At 40.7% G+C, this 16049-nt stretch overlaps 1 protein-coding gene across 5 annotated transcripts; it reads left to right on the top strand.

Moving 5' to 3' along the window:
• Positions 1-13639, top strand: ZNF226 (zinc finger protein 226). 5 transcript variants are annotated; one of them, XM_057712014.1, is made up of 6 exons: positions 1-1173; positions 1583-1633; positions 5469-5582; positions 5985-6030; positions 7991-8117; positions 11166-13639. In XM_057712014.1, exons 3-6 carry the CDS (start codon positions 5569-5571, stop codon positions 13352-13354), a joined length of 2376 nt encoding a protein of 791 aa, XP_057567997.1. In that variant the 5' UTR covers positions 1-1173; positions 1583-1633; positions 5469-5568; the 3' UTR covers positions 13355-13639. The 5 variants fall into 5 exon arrangements, with proteins under 5 accessions (XP_057567997.1, XP_057567998.1, XP_057568000.1 ...); XM_057712015.1 differs by having other exon boundaries at positions 1-1068; XM_057712017.1 differs by lacking the exon at positions 5469-5582 and having other exon boundaries at positions 1-1068.
• Positions 13640-16049: the final 2410 nt, after the last annotated feature.

Raw genomic sequence — 16049 nt, forward strand, 5'->3', positions numbered from 1 at the left:
CTACTTTATTTTGTTTTGTATTTCATTAATCTGCTCTTATTTTGTTCCATCTGCCTTTTTTGGTTTTATTATTCATTTTTTAACTTCCTGAGATGGATGTTTTCCAAATCAATTTTCAACTTCCTTTCTATTTTAATATATGCGTTTAAGGCGCTACAACTTCCCTCTATATATGTGTTAAAATCTCCAGATCCAATTATGAGTTTGGATCTTTCTCTTCATGGTTATGTCAGTTTTCACTTTATAAAGTATGAGCTGATTATTAGTTTCTGGTAATTTGAAACTTTATCACTATGAAGTGTCCTTCCCTATGTCAAGTAATGCTTTTTCCCCCTCAAAGTTCACTTGGTCCAATATCAATATTACAAATTTTATAATTACAGAAATAACTTGAGACCTATGATGTTGATATCTGTCTCTAGAAAGGATTTTCACTTGCTTCTGCAGGGGTTGGAAGATACTAACAAAACAGGTTCAGCTTTACACAATTTCAGGAATTGAGGTGTTTTGATGTTTGACTTCAGTCTCTGCCAAAGAAAGCCCATTTTCCTTCTCTCATTCCAATGGTGAAACTCTTTAGGGTTTACCAGGAAGCCTCTGTGGCTGATAATGCATTTATGTCGCTTTAGCCCCTTGAACACATCCAAATTGCTGCTGAGCTTGTAAGCCTTTCAATGAACGGAATCTACACCCTTCTAAGGTCGACTCAGAAGAATAGCAAGACATTTGCCGGAGACCTCCTCAGAGATTCTGGGAAGTGAAAAACCAGGGGCATTGGGCACCTCCCCATCAGGGGGCGAGGCTTTGTCCGTTTTCCGCTGGGACTTTGGGGGGAAATGTAGTCCAGGAGGGTGGTACTGTAGCAGGGCACCAACACTCCCCTTGCATTCTGGGACATGTAGTCCAATACTCCGTGTAGTCCCATATACTGCTACACTGATGCCGCGTTGTAAACGTTTCCCCGCGGGATCCTGGGAAATGTAGTCCAGGCCCTCCAGGTAGTCGCAGGCACTTCCGCCGCAGGACGACAGCGTAGCAGCCATCTTTTGCTTGAGCGTGGTGTTTCAGGTCCGCTCTTCACGTCGCATTCAAACATCCCCGAAATGCGCCTGGTGCCAACGTTTGCCTACTTTTCATTTGGGGGGGAAGGAGGAGAAGAGGCTAAAAGCGGAGGTTTGAGGGCCGAGGGTGGTGACGTGCGTCTCCCTGGGCGGAGCTTTTTTGCATTTGGTAACCTTGGATCGGGCGGGCTCAGGTTGTGCTTTTTGGGGTTTGAGGGTCTCCCCGGCTTTCAGCACCCCTAACATGACCCACTCACCCATGAGGTAGCCCTACCACTTCATACTGTTGACTTAAAAAAAAAGGTGCACAGCGTGAAAGTTGTAAGTTTTATTTGGGGCAAAATGAGGACTACATCCATTTCCTAGCGAAATTCTTTGAGCCCAGGAAGCTGAATTGTCCTGGACTCCTGACCTGTTTTGGAAGGAGAGGACTTGTTCTAGCTGGTGGGGAGGAGGGGGTAATGAATTATTGGAGGTGGAAACATAGCCCTGATATTTCACAGCCTCCTTTCCTTCCCCAGCCGTGACTTCTCAAAAAGCACTGTACGGAGGAAGAGGCAACAGAGCCCCAGGTGAGTAGGACTTGGCATTCTTCTACTTAAGATATTCATATAAATTGTAGAACGTATGGGACATAGGTAGTGATTATAACTGAGCCTTGGTCACTTAATTTCCACTCTAAAAGTTTTGTAGGAATGAACACATTTCCATCACACAGTGGCTCTGTGAATTGATGCTGCTATTTTGTCTGCTTTGAAGATGAGGAGATGGAGGCAGAGAATACAACCCTGTTGGCCCATCCTCACCCAGATAGTAGGAGGTGGGGCTGTGATTGGAACCCAGGCAGTGTGAGTCCAGCACCTGAGTTTGCTAATCCCTGTGATATAGTCTCTTTGAGCATAGGGTACTGGCTAGAATCATGTGATGAAAGTAGGTTGGGCCTTAATTGTGAGGATCTTGAGAACAAGGTTTAGGCTTTTCTATGAGTTTTTAAGATAGTTTTCTCAACTGGGTCATTTATTTCAAATAATATTTATATTATAGAAGTAGCATAATCACTATGGAAAATGCAGATATATATATATATGAAGAAAAATTTTAATTACCCATATTTTTAGGTTGTAAAGATAATAGTTGTTAATGTTTTAGTGCCTTCTTGTCTGGTTATTTTTTGTGCATGTTTCTGTTAGTGGAGGCAGTTTTCTTTGGGACCGGTGTAAACTGCAGTACTCCTCAAATTGTGGTCCACAAACCAGTGGCCTTGGCATCACTTGAGTAGAAATGCCCAGCCTTGAGCCCCATTCAAGACCTTCTGATTTATAATTTCTGCACAGCGGGCCCAGGTGTCTGCATTACAGCAAGATCCTTTAGTAATTCCCGGGCACATGAATATTTGAGAAGCTCAGGAAAGGATCTTGTCTGGAAACTGAGGCCTAGGAAATTGACCCTGCTGAATGTCACAGATAAAACTGAGCTGGATACACTGGAGCCCTACTCAACCCAATGATTTTATTCCCCCCACTAATTATTGTCTGCTGTCAGGGCTCCTTGCAAAATCCGGACTTGTGCAGAAGGCAGTTAGCAAGTGTAGAGTCAAAATGGAGGGCGTTAGAAGTTATGAAGATATATCTCTCCTAGGCTTTGGGAAGTGGAATCATTGCCATCTTTTGTACTAGAGGGCTTGTGCCTGAAGTGGGAAGATCCATTGGTAGTTACTTTTAGTTAATACTGGATATTTTTGCTGCAGTCATCACAATCAGAGCTACTACCATTATTCCTGTTATTACTATGACTATTTCCTAAGTGCTTTAACTTTTTATTTTCATAAAAATAACAGAAAATAATTTCAAACTTATAGAAAAGTTGCAAAAAATAGTATAAAGAATTCTCGTACATTCTTGACCTGGAGTCATCAGTTCTTTATGTTTTGCGCACTTGCTCATTTGTGACCAGCAGCCAGAAACCAGTAGGAAGATACCTGTAATCAAAGAGCTAAGTTTGTTTTAGCTTACTGCAGCAAGGAAGCCCCCACACCACAGGGTGTCCTGGTAAGAGGCAGGTAGGTAGGGCTGCTCCTAGGGTTTCTGGTCATGTTAGCTGAGCTGGGGAGAGTTTTAGGCAGTGAGGTTTTATTCTGGATTGGATGCTGTCAAGAAGCAGTCACAGTTTGATGGCTGAATATTGTAATGATGTGTATCTAGTAGATGGGAGAAACAAAATGGAACTGGAGGCTTCCTTGGTGGCGCAGTGTTTGAGAATCTGCCTGCCAATGCAGGGGACACGGGTTCGAGCCCTGGTCTGTGAAGATCCCACCTGCCTAGGAGCAACTAAGCCCATGCGCCACAACTACTGAGCCTGCACTCTAGTGCCTGCGAACCACAACTGTTGAGCCCATGTGCTGCAACTACTGAAGCCTGTGCACCTAAAGCCTGTGCTCTACAAGAAGAGAAGCCACCACAGTAAGAAGCCGGCGCACTGCAGTGAAGAGCAGACCCCATTCTCTGCAACTATAGAGAGCCCGTGCGCAGCAACGAAGACCCAGTGCAGCCAATAAATAAAAAATAAAATAAATAAATAAGTTTAAAAGCAAAAAAAAAAAACAGTGGGGCTGGAGTTGTCACTATTAATGGAGTAGTCAGTCACTCATGTTAGCTGGGAGAGGCAGTTCTTTGGTGATTTCTGTCACCATAGGAAGTCTGTCTCTGTGTTATGGAGTGGCTTGTCTTTCTCTTTCAACACAATTCCTTTTTTTTTTTAGATAAATTTATTTATTTACATATTGGCTGCATTGAGTCTTCGTTGCTGCGCACAGGCTTTCTCTTGCAGTGAGCGGGGGCTACTCTTCATTGTGGTGTGCCAGGCTTATTGCGGTGGCTTCTTTTGCTGCAGAGCACGGGCTCTAGGTGCACAGCCTTCAGTAGTTGTGGCACAAAGTCTCAATATTTGTGGCCCTCAGGCTCTAGAGCACAGGCTCAGTAGTTGTGGCGGGCAGGCTTAGTTGCTCTGCAGCATGTGGGATCTTCCCAGCCCAGGGATCGAACCCATGTCCCCTGCATTGGCAGGCAGATTCTTAACCACTGCGCCACCAGGGAAGACCTACAATTCTTGTTGATCAGTTGAAAACACTGGGTTCTAGTTATTGCCGCTATTAGGTGTCAGTGCTGTGTAGTTTTTCTCTTTCACAGTTTTATGCTTATATATTGTTTTGTTTGCGGAGCCAGTTGAGAGTTGAGAGCAAGCTAGAGATTGATCAAAAGGAGATTAATTACATTGTTATCTAATTCACAGTCCATATATATATTTTTTCAGTTTTCCTAATGAAGTGTTTTTTTTAAGATTTTTTAAAATTGAAGTATAGTTGATTTTCAATATCATGTTACTTTCAAGTGTACAGCATAGTGATTCACTTATTTTTCAGGTTTTTTTCCCTATGGGTTATTACAAAATATTGAATGTAGTTTGCTGTGCTATGCAGTAGGTCCTTGTTGGTTTTAATAAAGACTTTGAGAGCCCGTTTTCTTTCCTAGCTCAGGGGTTAGTCCAGTTATATGCATTGCATTTAATTTTTGTTTCATTAGTCTCCTATAATCTAGAAAATTTCCTCAGGCTTTTTTTTCTTTTTGGCTCTTGATATTTTTGAAGAGTATTGGCAGATTATGTTGTGGAAAGTCCCTCTTCTTTGGTTTATCTGATATTTGTTTATAATTAGATTCAGGTTGTATGTTATTAGCAGGGATGCTGTAGAAGTGGTGAGGCAGCCTTCTCAGGGCATCATACCAAGCAAATGTCAGTTTGTAAGTTTGTCCCAATTGGTGACTTCAACTTTGTTTTCTTGGTTAAGGTGTCTGCCAGGTTACTGTTTTTCCTTTTGCAATTAGTATTTTGAGACTGTCTCAAACTTGCACCGGTTTTTAACATCTATTATTTTCTAACTAACTTTCATTCTAAATTATTAGTTTGCATTCTGCCATGGCGGGGAGCTCTGTCTTTTCATCCATTAGTTTCTTAAACATTCCTTTGTTTATAACAATATATTTATAATTCAGATTCCTGTCTTTTTAAATTTAAATTAGGTATGGACTGTCAAACTATTTTTTTATTGTTGTTGCAGAATCCTGGCTTTTATTAGTTCTCTTCACCTCTGTTCATAATTGTCAAAACAGTACATTATGCTTAAAAAGAAACTTAACATATTTTTATACCTTTTGTAAAAAGTCATCTGTGTCAATTTATTATTGTTGAGGTAACAAAATTATTAGGAAGACAAGCAGAGATTTTCAGAAGTCTAGAGACTCACATAACAGGGCAACAGCCTGTGACCTCCACGTATCTGACAGTGTTCTGATGGTAGAAAACACATCTATAAGGATAATTTCTAACTGTAAAATATCGTCTGCTTTACTGCAGTTGCTAAGAAATTAAGAAACCCTGACGGTGGTGTTCTCAGAGCTTTCTACCTTACAACAATCTCATGAGGTGGATACCATTGTTCTCCCCCACTTGCTAGATGACAGAATTGAGGTGAAGAGATGTTAATAATTTGCCCAAAATGACACTGCTTGTGAATGGTGTAGCCCAGATTACGGCCCATGCGTATTGACTCCAGAGCCTACTCTTACTTACATGGTCTCTGCTTACATCATACCCAGAATAAGAATAAGCTTCCACTGTGGAAGCTGCAGGCACCCTGTGATGGGGCCCTTGTGTGTGCATGGGAAGGTCGCTCCTCATATAGCTAGTGAGAGGGGTCAGGGGGCATCTGGTCCGTGCAGGGCTCTGCTAATCAAGCTCGCTCAGCTGTAGCAACCCTGAGGACTGTGTGCCTTGCTAACTCACAGTGAGCACCATTTGGGTTAGTGGCTTTTTTTTTTTTTTAACCAGTTTCCGTTGACTTCTTTCTCCTTTCCCGGTCTGTCTTCCTAGGACTCTGCACTTCCCCAGAAGGAGAGAGAAAATGAGCATGTTCAAGGTGAGTAGAGGTTGCCTTTCTTGCTGTTAAAAATGCCATTTCACACTCAGAGATTAGGCATAGGTTTTCCTCTTTTTTTTCTTTTTTTTTTTTTTAAATTGAAGTATAGTTGATTTCCAGTGTTGTGTTAGTTTCAGGTGTTCAGCAAAGTGATTCAGTTATACATATATGTATATATTTTTTTCACATTCTTTTCCCTATAGGTTATTACAGAATATTGAGCATAGTTCCCTATGGGCTTTTGTCTTTCAAGGAGAGTCTGAACATATGAGGACCTGACTGTGCCTTGTGTGCTTTTTTAAAAAATTTCTGTTGCATTTAATTGGTTTTGGTTTTAGTTTTTGTTTTATTTCATCTTTTTTTTTCTTCACAAGTAAAAGAAGAAATGGGAAATGAAGAATATCTTCCACTTTACTGCTTCCCTGCTTACAAATTGGCTGCTTTTATATTTCTGTAATCTCTTCATCGTGCGTATTCATAACTGTGTGTTTGTATTTATAACATAGATACAATGTAAAATTTTTTTCATTGAACATTACCTAACATTCACTGTTAATTGCTTTATTATGTTCCCCCAAGCTTATGCAGCTATTTTTAAAAATTTTATTTATGTATTCATTTTTGGTTTGCTCTAGTTGCAGTGAGCAGGGGCTACTCTTTGTTGCAGTGCATGGCTTCTCAGTGTGGTGGCTTCTCTTGTTGCAGAGCGTGGGCTCTAGGCCCCCGGGCTTCAGCAGTTGTGGCATGTGGGCTCAGTAGTTGTTGTGCACAGGCTTAGTTGCTCTGGGGCATGTGGGATCTTCCAGGAGCAGGGCTCGAACCTGTGTCCCCTGCAATTGGCAGGCAGATTCTTAACCACTGTGCCACCAGGGAAGTACCTATGCATCTATTTTTTAAACTATTCTTTATTCATAGACATTTAGTTTAAGAATTTTACTGTTTTAGGAACACTACAGTGACAGTGTTCCTGATTTAACCTTTTTCTCAAAAAACCCATTCTGCAAACTATTGCCCCTTTTTGCCCTTAACGTACTAGGTTTAGGTGTTCAGAATTGAAGAGGTATGTTTTATATGTGGTGCCTCGGATGTTTTTGGTAGAATATCCAAACATGGCACAGCACAGTGGGACCAAAAAGCTGCTTCACACAGAAAAAATATGTAATGTTAGAAGTTTTCTCATGACCAGAGTTAGGTTTTGTCTTCCCTATGCTTGAGTCAGACCCTGTGTGTACTTTATTTACTGGTTTGTTTGTTTTTCCATCGCGTATTTTTTTTAATCAAAGCAATACAGGACCTTAGTTTAAAAAGTCCAGTGGTACTTAAAGCACTTGTCACTGCATTGACACCTCAGAACAATTGTATAAAGAGGTTGGTTTCATCTTTGTTTTAAATATGAAGAATAGGAGTTGTGAAAAAAGGAGGAACCAGCTCAAACGCACCCAGAAAACCAAGGGTTTGGAGTCAGAGTATTGCATTTGAGTGAAAGACAGAAATGGGGGAAAGAGAGAAAATTTTCATACAGAGACCTGACATAGCCTTTTGGTTAATTCCCACATGTAACACTCCTCCTCACCTGGTTCCCACCTTAATGAGAAGGCAGCTGCCATCATATACTGCCGGGACTAAACTGGTAAATGTTTCTGGGGTGCTTGGCAGTAATAACTAAAAAGTGCAGCCTTTTTAGTTCAGGATCCAGCAGTTAGAATTCTAGGGAGTTTACTTATGAGTTGACTGAGAGCACTAGGTAAATACACAAAGCTTTCTCTTTCGTAGCCGCACTTCTGGTGAGGCTGAGGAAAGTCAGTGTGTGGCATTGGCAGGATGGAAGGAGCAGGGGCTGGGAAACCTACATACCATCCAGGAGCTGGAGCAACTTCCCATCATCCTCCTAGCCTACTCGGGGCTGCCCCTCTTCCACTGATCATTGGGTATAAGATTGAGGTGGTATTGTCTGTTGTAGGAGGCAGTGACCTTTAAGGACGTGGCTGTGGCCTTCACAGAGGAGGAGCTGGGGCTGTTGGACTCGGCCCAGAGGAAGCTGTACCAGGATGTGATGGTAGAAAACTTCCGGAACCTGGTCTCAGTAGGTGAGGACAGCCTCTCTCTGTGAGTGTCTGTGTGACCTTGGCGTTTCAAGGCTTTGGGGCTCTTGAAATGGCTCCCTGAGTTTGGGGACCAGACTTTTCCAGTTCCTGTGGGACACGAGAGTATGTCTCTGGTCTTTCTAAACAGTGTGTTTCAGGCCTTTTTCATTTATTTCATAAAAGAATTGTAAATCAACAGTGTCCTGCTGTACCTTGTCTGTTCTTTTTCAGATTTCACTCCCTCCCATTAGTGGGTTATAAAGCCAATTTATTGAGCCCTATGTGGGATTTTTAATGAAATAAAATAGTATAGAAAATTTCAAAGCTTCTTAGGAAGAGTAGAACACATTGCAGCAAAGACTGGCCAGTTGCATGAGTGGTGTGAGAGCCAGTGGCAACAGATTTCACGAAAGTAGACATTGGTTAGAAATAGGTCATTCAACCTTCATTTAAGTAATGCATACTTCTGCAAATGTATCAGGGTCGTGAAATAAATGCTATTTCTTCAATGGGTCATGATACAAAGTTTGAAAAACATGGCTTTCAATATCTTGAATATGCAGTTGGAACTCAAATTTCTAGTAAATGTTAGCTCTACCCTGTTCATTTTAACTTGTGATTTTGCATGTTCTCATTCTTCAAACCTGGTCCCAGTTGGAAGTCTCTTTCCCAAATTATTGCACAGTCTTGCCTGTTCCCACCCTTCTCCCACAGTTTGTTCTTTAAGTGGCAAAGTGATCTTTTGTAACTTTAAGTTAGGTTATGTTAGTTTTTGCTTCAAAATTCTTTTGTGACTTCTTAGAATAAAAACCACTTAAAGTGGCTTCTAGAGTCTTCTGTGGGCTGCTGTTCATCCCCCACCTCCCTGAATACATCTCCTCTCCTCCCTCTTTATCTTTTCCATCTACATTGTCCTCCCTGCTGCTTCTCAGACCTGCAAAGGATGCTTCTGCCACAGAGTCCTTTCCTTTTCCTTCTCTCTGCCTGGAATACTCTTTCACCTCTAATCCTTCAGGCCTCTTTACTTCTTTCAGGTCACTCACCTTTAAGATGATAAGAGGGCTGTCCTCTAACCTCTCTGTAATATATGGACCTCTTATGGATAATACACTTCTCTCTTTCTTACTCTCTCTGCCCTGCCTTGTTTTGTATCTAAGCATTGATACATGAGATTTTTTATATATATATACACACACACGTAAGTAATTGGAATATAGTTGATTTATAATGTGTTAATTTCAGGTGTGCAGCAGAGTGAATCAGTTATACATATATCCACTTTTTTTTAAGATTCTTTTCCCATATAGGTCATTAAAGAGTGTTGAATAGAGTTCCATGTGCCATACAATAACTCCTTATTAGTTATCTTTTTTGTAAATAATAGTGTGTTTTTGTCAATCCCAATCTCCCAATTTATCCATCCCCTCATGTTCACTTTTTCTCACCTCTCTCTCTTCCGCTGGAGGGAATCCAGGAGTGGAGGAATTTGGTCTGTTATGTTTATTGCTCACTAGCCTCAGTGCTTAGAATAGTCTTGGTACGTGACAGGGACTCTAAATAATTTCTTGAATAAGCGAATGAGTTAATGGATAGAGAGATTAGCCTTCCATGGAAATAGCTAGTAGGTGGTGCACAAATCTGAGCACATAAGGGATGTTGGAAAATGTTTTTTTGTCTTCAAATGAATTTCTAGCCTAATTTTAACTTCTCAGGTGCCCATGGTGTGTGTATGTGTGTGTTTGCCTTTCTTTGCAAGTTGGCCCTCATCAACTTGTACAGAAACATGTATACAACCTGTAAATATAGCAAACTGAGTAAGATGTTTTCCCTGTGTCTTCCCTTGAGCTCTTAGTAGCAGAGCATATTCATTTGGGGAGGAGATATTTTTTTAAATGAGGATTCTTATGTCTGCTTCTTAGGTAGCTCTCCCATAGGAGGAAAAAAAACTCTTATTTCCTTATCCCCTATATCAGGGGAGAACAGGTCTCAGAAAATAGCCAGCTAGTGAGTTAGCCTTTCCCTTACAAGGTTTGCCCCACTGCATCCCATTTGCTTCCTCCAAAGCCAACCTCAATAATAAGAAATAGATCTTACATTGTTACCTCTACAAACATTTTGTTTGTGTGGGGATTTGTATGTGTCCTTTAGAAGACATTTCAGATAATGTCACCTTGAGTGCTTTGATGACTCTTTGATAGTTTCTAGTCTGTTTCTTCTAAATACTTATCACAAGCTATGGAATTTATTCCCAGCTCACTCATAAACCCCATTCTTCCCTTTGGAACTCATTTTTGTTAAAGGCCGATGTACCTGTGTCCAAAAGTTTTCCATGCTGTTTTTAAAAGACAGCATTCTTCCCTAGCCTCTAAATTTTGACTCCTGCTTGGCGGGGGGATGTATTAGGCAGTACAGATGCCTCAGAAGGAACCAGTGCATAGGTCTTCATGCATTTCTTTCACCCTCACTGATTCTTAGCACCTTTGATTTTCGCCTCAGCATTAACTTGGTGCACCTCTTTCTCTGGTGCAGCCTTTAAACTTTACAACAAACTGTGCCTTCCAATCATTTTCCTGTTTCAGATACCTGACTTGTAAAAGCTCTTCTGCCTCTCCAACTTGGTTAAACTTAAACTGGGATTCAGAATTGAAGAGAATCCCGGAAATTAAACTGGGGTTCACCTATGCATACATTTCTTGAGCCCTAACTGCCAGGCCCTGTTAAAGCTGTGAACACAGCAAAATGCTTGTCTTTATTGATACCATATTGTGGTAGGAATGTCATGTAATTTTTGAAAAATGATTTAAATAGCATGTCAGATGTCAGTAGTTTTGTTTTAAATGGGTTTCATTAATGCTAAGTAGTTGGCAGTTTAATGGACCATCTCTTGGTTTCTGTGAGTATATAAACCTGAGAACTTCATTTGTGGTGAGAAAGATAAGCCAAACCATCCTGAGGTTCATTCAAATCTCATACTGTATCTTAAGTGTGAAATCTTGAATCTTTGAACAAAGCTTTCACATGTCCACATCTCTGAATTCTCTGTCCTTATAGAAGAAAACAATCAAAGTGAGTTGAGGGCCGTTCAAGACAGAGGATCACATGAAGAGCTTTCCTGCTGGCAGATTTGGCAACAAATTGCAAAGGACTTAACCAGATGTCAAGACTCCATGATAAATAGTTGTCAGTTCCACAAACAAGGTGATTCCCCTTACCAGGTTGGGGCAGGACTCTCTATTCAGATTTCCAAAGATGAGAACTGTATATTAAATGATAAAGTGGGTGATCCCAGTGGTACTGGAAATCCAAGATTTGCAACTTGGGGAGCCCAGGATTCTTGGAGGACAGCTTCCTGGACTGAGTCACAGAATTATCAGAGTAGACACCAGCAAATTTCCCTGAAAAATAAAATGTGTTGGTGTAAAGAGGATGTTGACACCATCAGTTGGATTTCACATCACCTTGATGCTCATGGAGTACACAAGGGTGAAAAATCTTATAGCCACAATGATGGTAGAAAAGACAGCACAAGGGTTTCAACACTGGGTCAGAATAGTATAATTCACACAGGACAAAAACCTTACCAGTGTAATGCATGTAAAAAAACCTTCACGGATCTTGCCCCCTTTGATCTTCACCAGCAATTACACTCAAAGGAGAAGTCTCATATGTGCAGTGAGTGTGGAAAAGGCTTCCATTATAGCTCAGTTCTTCATGTTTATCAGAGAGTTCACATGGGAGGGAAACGCAGTAAATGTGATGAGTGTGGCAAGGCATTCAGTCAGAGCTCACAGCTGCAAACTCATCAGAAAGTCCACACCATGAAGAAACCATTTGAATGTGAGGAATGTGGGAAAGGCTTCAGTCGTAGATCAGCACTTACTGTTCATTGTAAAGTCCACACAGGAGAGAAACCTTATAATTGTGAGGAGTGTGGGAGGGCCTTCAGTCAGGCCTCTCACCTTCAGGACCATCAGAGAGTCCACACTGGGGAGAAACCATTCAAATGTGATGCATGTGGGAAGAGCTTCAGTCGGAATTCACACCTTCAGTCCCATCAGAGAGTCCATACGGGAGAGAAACCATACAAATGTGAGGAGTGTGGAAAGGGCTTCATTTGTAGCTCAAATCTGTACATTCATCAGAGGGTCCACACAGGAGAAAAACCCTACAAATGTGAGGAATGTGGAAAAGGCTTCAGTCGGCCTTCAAGTCTTCAGGCCCACCAGGGAGTCCACACTGGAGAGAAATCATACATATGTAATATGTGTGGTAAAGGCTTTACTCTGAGTTCAAACCTTCAAGCACATCAAAGAGTCCACACAGGAGAGAAACCATACAAATGTGAGGAGTGTGGGAAGAGCTTCAGGAGGAACTCCCATTATCAAGTTCACCTGGTCGTCCACACTGGGGAGAAACCCTATAAATGTGAAGTATGCGGGAAGGGCTTCAGTCAGAGTTCATATCTTCAAATCCATCAGAAGGCCCATAGTGTAGAGAAACCTTACAAGTGTGGGGAGTGTGGGCAGGGCTTCAATCAGAGTTCACGACTCCAGATCCACCAGCTGATTCATACTGGTGAGAAACCACACAAATGTGAAGAGTGTGGGAAGGGCTTCAGTCGTAGAGCAGATCTTAAAATTCACTGCAGAATCCACACCGGAGAGAAACCGTATAGTTGTGAAGAGTGTGGGAAAGTCTTCAGGCAGGCCTCAAATCTTCTGGCCCATCAGAGAGTCCACAGTGGAGAAAAGCCATTCAGATGTGAAGAGTGTGGGAAGAGCTTTGGTCGGAGTTCACACCTTCAAGCCCATCAGAAGGTGCACACTGGAGAAAAGCCTTACAGATGTGAGGAGTGTGGGAAGGGCTTCAAGTGGAGCTTGAACCTTGACATGCATCAGAGGGTCCACACAGGAGAGAAACCGTATAAGTGTGGGGAGTGTGGGAAGCACTTCAGTCAGGCTTCAAGTCTTCAGCTTCATCAGAGCGTCCACACTGGAGAGAAGCCGTACAGATGTGACATGTGTGGTAAAGTCTTCAGTCGGTCTTCACAGCTACAGTCTCATCAGAGGGTTCACACAGGGGAGAAACCTTACAAGTGTGAGACGTGTGGTAAGAGCTTCAGTTGGCGCTCCAATCTAACAATTCATCACAGAATGCACACTGCTGACAAATCCTATAGAAGTGATAGGGGTGGTAAGACCATCAGAGAGTCCACACAGGAAAAAAGTTCTATAAAATGATTTAAAAAAAAAAGTGTCATGTGAATTCTTCCAATCATCAAGTTCAAAAGAAAAAAAAAATCATTTGTTTCATTAAAGTCAGTGTTTTAGCATTAGCCCAACGTGTCCCAGTAGTCAGGAGGTCACACAGCAGAGAACCCTTATAAATGGTACAGTAAGGGCTTCAGTTTGAACTTTGACCTTTATTAAATATTACTCAGGGGAGAAGCCTTAGTATAAGTTTTATTAGGCCTTGTACAAAAGTATGATGGACATGCCAAAGTTAATGCCCTTTAGAAAGTAAGTTCCACAAATACAGAGACGTTTATTCTGAATCTACATAGTCTGAACATTGCAAGCTTCTTCGTAGGTGCTAGATATTTGTTAAATTAATAAATGAGGAAAAGCTTTTTGAAAATTCTGTTGTGGTCACCTCCAGAATTTCATAAAAATTTGTATTCAGAGAACTTCTCTGGTGGTCTAGTGGCTGGGACTCCATGCTCCCAATGCAGGGGGCCAGGGTTTGATCCCTGATTGGGGAGCTGGATCCCACGTGCCACAACTAAGAGTTTGCATGCTGCAACTAAAGATCCCACATGCCGTAACTAAAAGATCCTGTGTCCTGCAACTAAGACCTGGCACAGCCAAATAAATAAATATTTTAAAAAAAGTTTGTGTTCAGAACAGGTAAACCTAAATGTGGCCTTAAAAGTAATTCAGGGAGACAAAGAGTTAAAGTGTAGGAAAACCACTCCTTACTGCAATCCATAATATTAATGTGGCATCATCCCCTTGTGATTAGCTCCTGTTTTCCCCCCAGCCTCACTTCAAGTTGGATCTTATCCTCTTGGACTTTGTCTGGTATTCTGTCGATTTTATACAGTATAAATTCAGCTATTTTTTGTGACAGTATAGACTTACTGAAAAATGGATTGTTAGTCTTGCAATGTAGAAGACATTATACTATTGACCCTTTTTTTTCAAGAATGTTAAGGCAGAGGTTTAAGTGTCAGAAAAGAGTTACTAATGACAGTGACAAAGAACAAATGTTTTTTAGTAAATGAAGTGATCGTTGGTTTCTTATTCTCCACTCTTCCGTCTAGGCTTTGATGTGATTGTCTTCCAAGGGTTTTAGCATTACTCTCCTCAACATTTCTTAAGTGGAGAGGCTGTTTGAAGTAGATTACTTTTGTCAAGTTCTCTACCCCATTACTCCTCCTCCCTTGTCCTGAGATAAAAGGAAAAGAATAATTTGTTGGGATTTGGTAATTTCATCAAGCACATCGATTCAGTGACTGACTTGCACACTTTTTCCTAGCAGTGGGTTGAAAAATTGCTTTTTGAAGAGAAGTTGGTGAGTATATATCAAAATATAGAACGTGAGTCCCTTTGATACAGAAATTGTAGATTAGGAATTTATGATTAGGAGATTAAAATAGAAAAGGTGAGTAGCACATCAGTGATGTTACTAAATTTTGTAAAAGTAAAATACTTTTACAAATTCCTGGTATTCAGTAGCAATTTATTTAAATATATTTTGATATACTTGTGCAACAACAGATCCAGTAAAATGATGGCCAAGACTTGTGACAGAAGCATATAATAGTTTGATACAGTTTTAGGGACATCATACACCTTAATCAAATGTGTGTGTGTATTAATGCATCCTGTCATCTGTAAAGGAATATTCACCTTTATGTAAACAGTGGCAAGGAATATTTTTAGGAATTTTTCCACATTTTACTTCCATATTTTAAAATTTTCATTGAGCGTCAATTTTATAGTAAAATATTGTGACTTTTATAGTAACAGGTAGTAAAACTATGTAAAATATGGAAAATTACGAAGAACCTATTAATCTCTCACAGTAAGAAATCCTATCATCATGTGTACATAGCCAAAATTAAGGAATAGAACTCTGGAAATCAGTTATAAAAAGAAAACATTTATATAGTCATTCAAAGATACAGAATATCGATGAGGGTAGCTATATATTTGTAATTAATGCATTCGAAGTTTAGGCATAAATCCATGCAGCCCAGAAGATTCTATTTTAATTCCAACAGTAGAAATTTATACATCCTAGTTTTCCTTGTGAGACTTCCTTACTGGGTGAACGGATGGATAGCCTGAGGGTACAGGTTTGTTCTTTCAAGTGCTTGGTTTGATTGGGGAAGTAGCTGGGTCATTCCAGACACTATGTCACAGAGAACCTTCAGCTGTGGGGAAAAAAGAATTTACCAAAAAAAAAATTTTTTTAATTGTTTACAAAGTAACAATGATTGGGCAAATCCTGAGGATAGAGAGTCGAAATATGTAAGGTTTGCAGGTAAAATTTATCAAAGATTCCCTAAGGAAAAGATGTATAGGGAAGGAACCTAGTATGATGGGAACAAGTTGTTATGGAGGAGGTTTGAATACCATCTCCTACTTCTTAGTTCATTTCACTTGTTTGGTTAAAGGGCTTTACTCAGCCAAAGATGTGTATAATGTGAGAGGCAGGTTTCCAAGATTGATTTCCTAGACCATGCCTTCCACGTGTGTATGTAAAGTCCATGTTACCTCAAATTGCATTAGACGTCAGAAATCCTAGGCCTTTCATGTGTTTTGTTTTGTTTTGTAGATATCAGGATAGCCCACCAATCCTCAAGGTAATTTGTAGTTTAGTGAGTTAAGTCAAGGGCTGGAAAACTACCTCCTGAGGGCCAAATCTGGC

This window comes from Hippopotamus amphibius, chromosome 16 (genome assembly GCF_030028045.1).
Source record: "Hippopotamus amphibius kiboko isolate mHipAmp2 chromosome 16, mHipAmp2.hap2, whole genome shotgun sequence".
In the NCBI taxonomy this organism is placed as follows: domain Eukaryota; kingdom Metazoa; phylum Chordata; class Mammalia; order Artiodactyla; family Hippopotamidae; genus Hippopotamus; species Hippopotamus amphibius.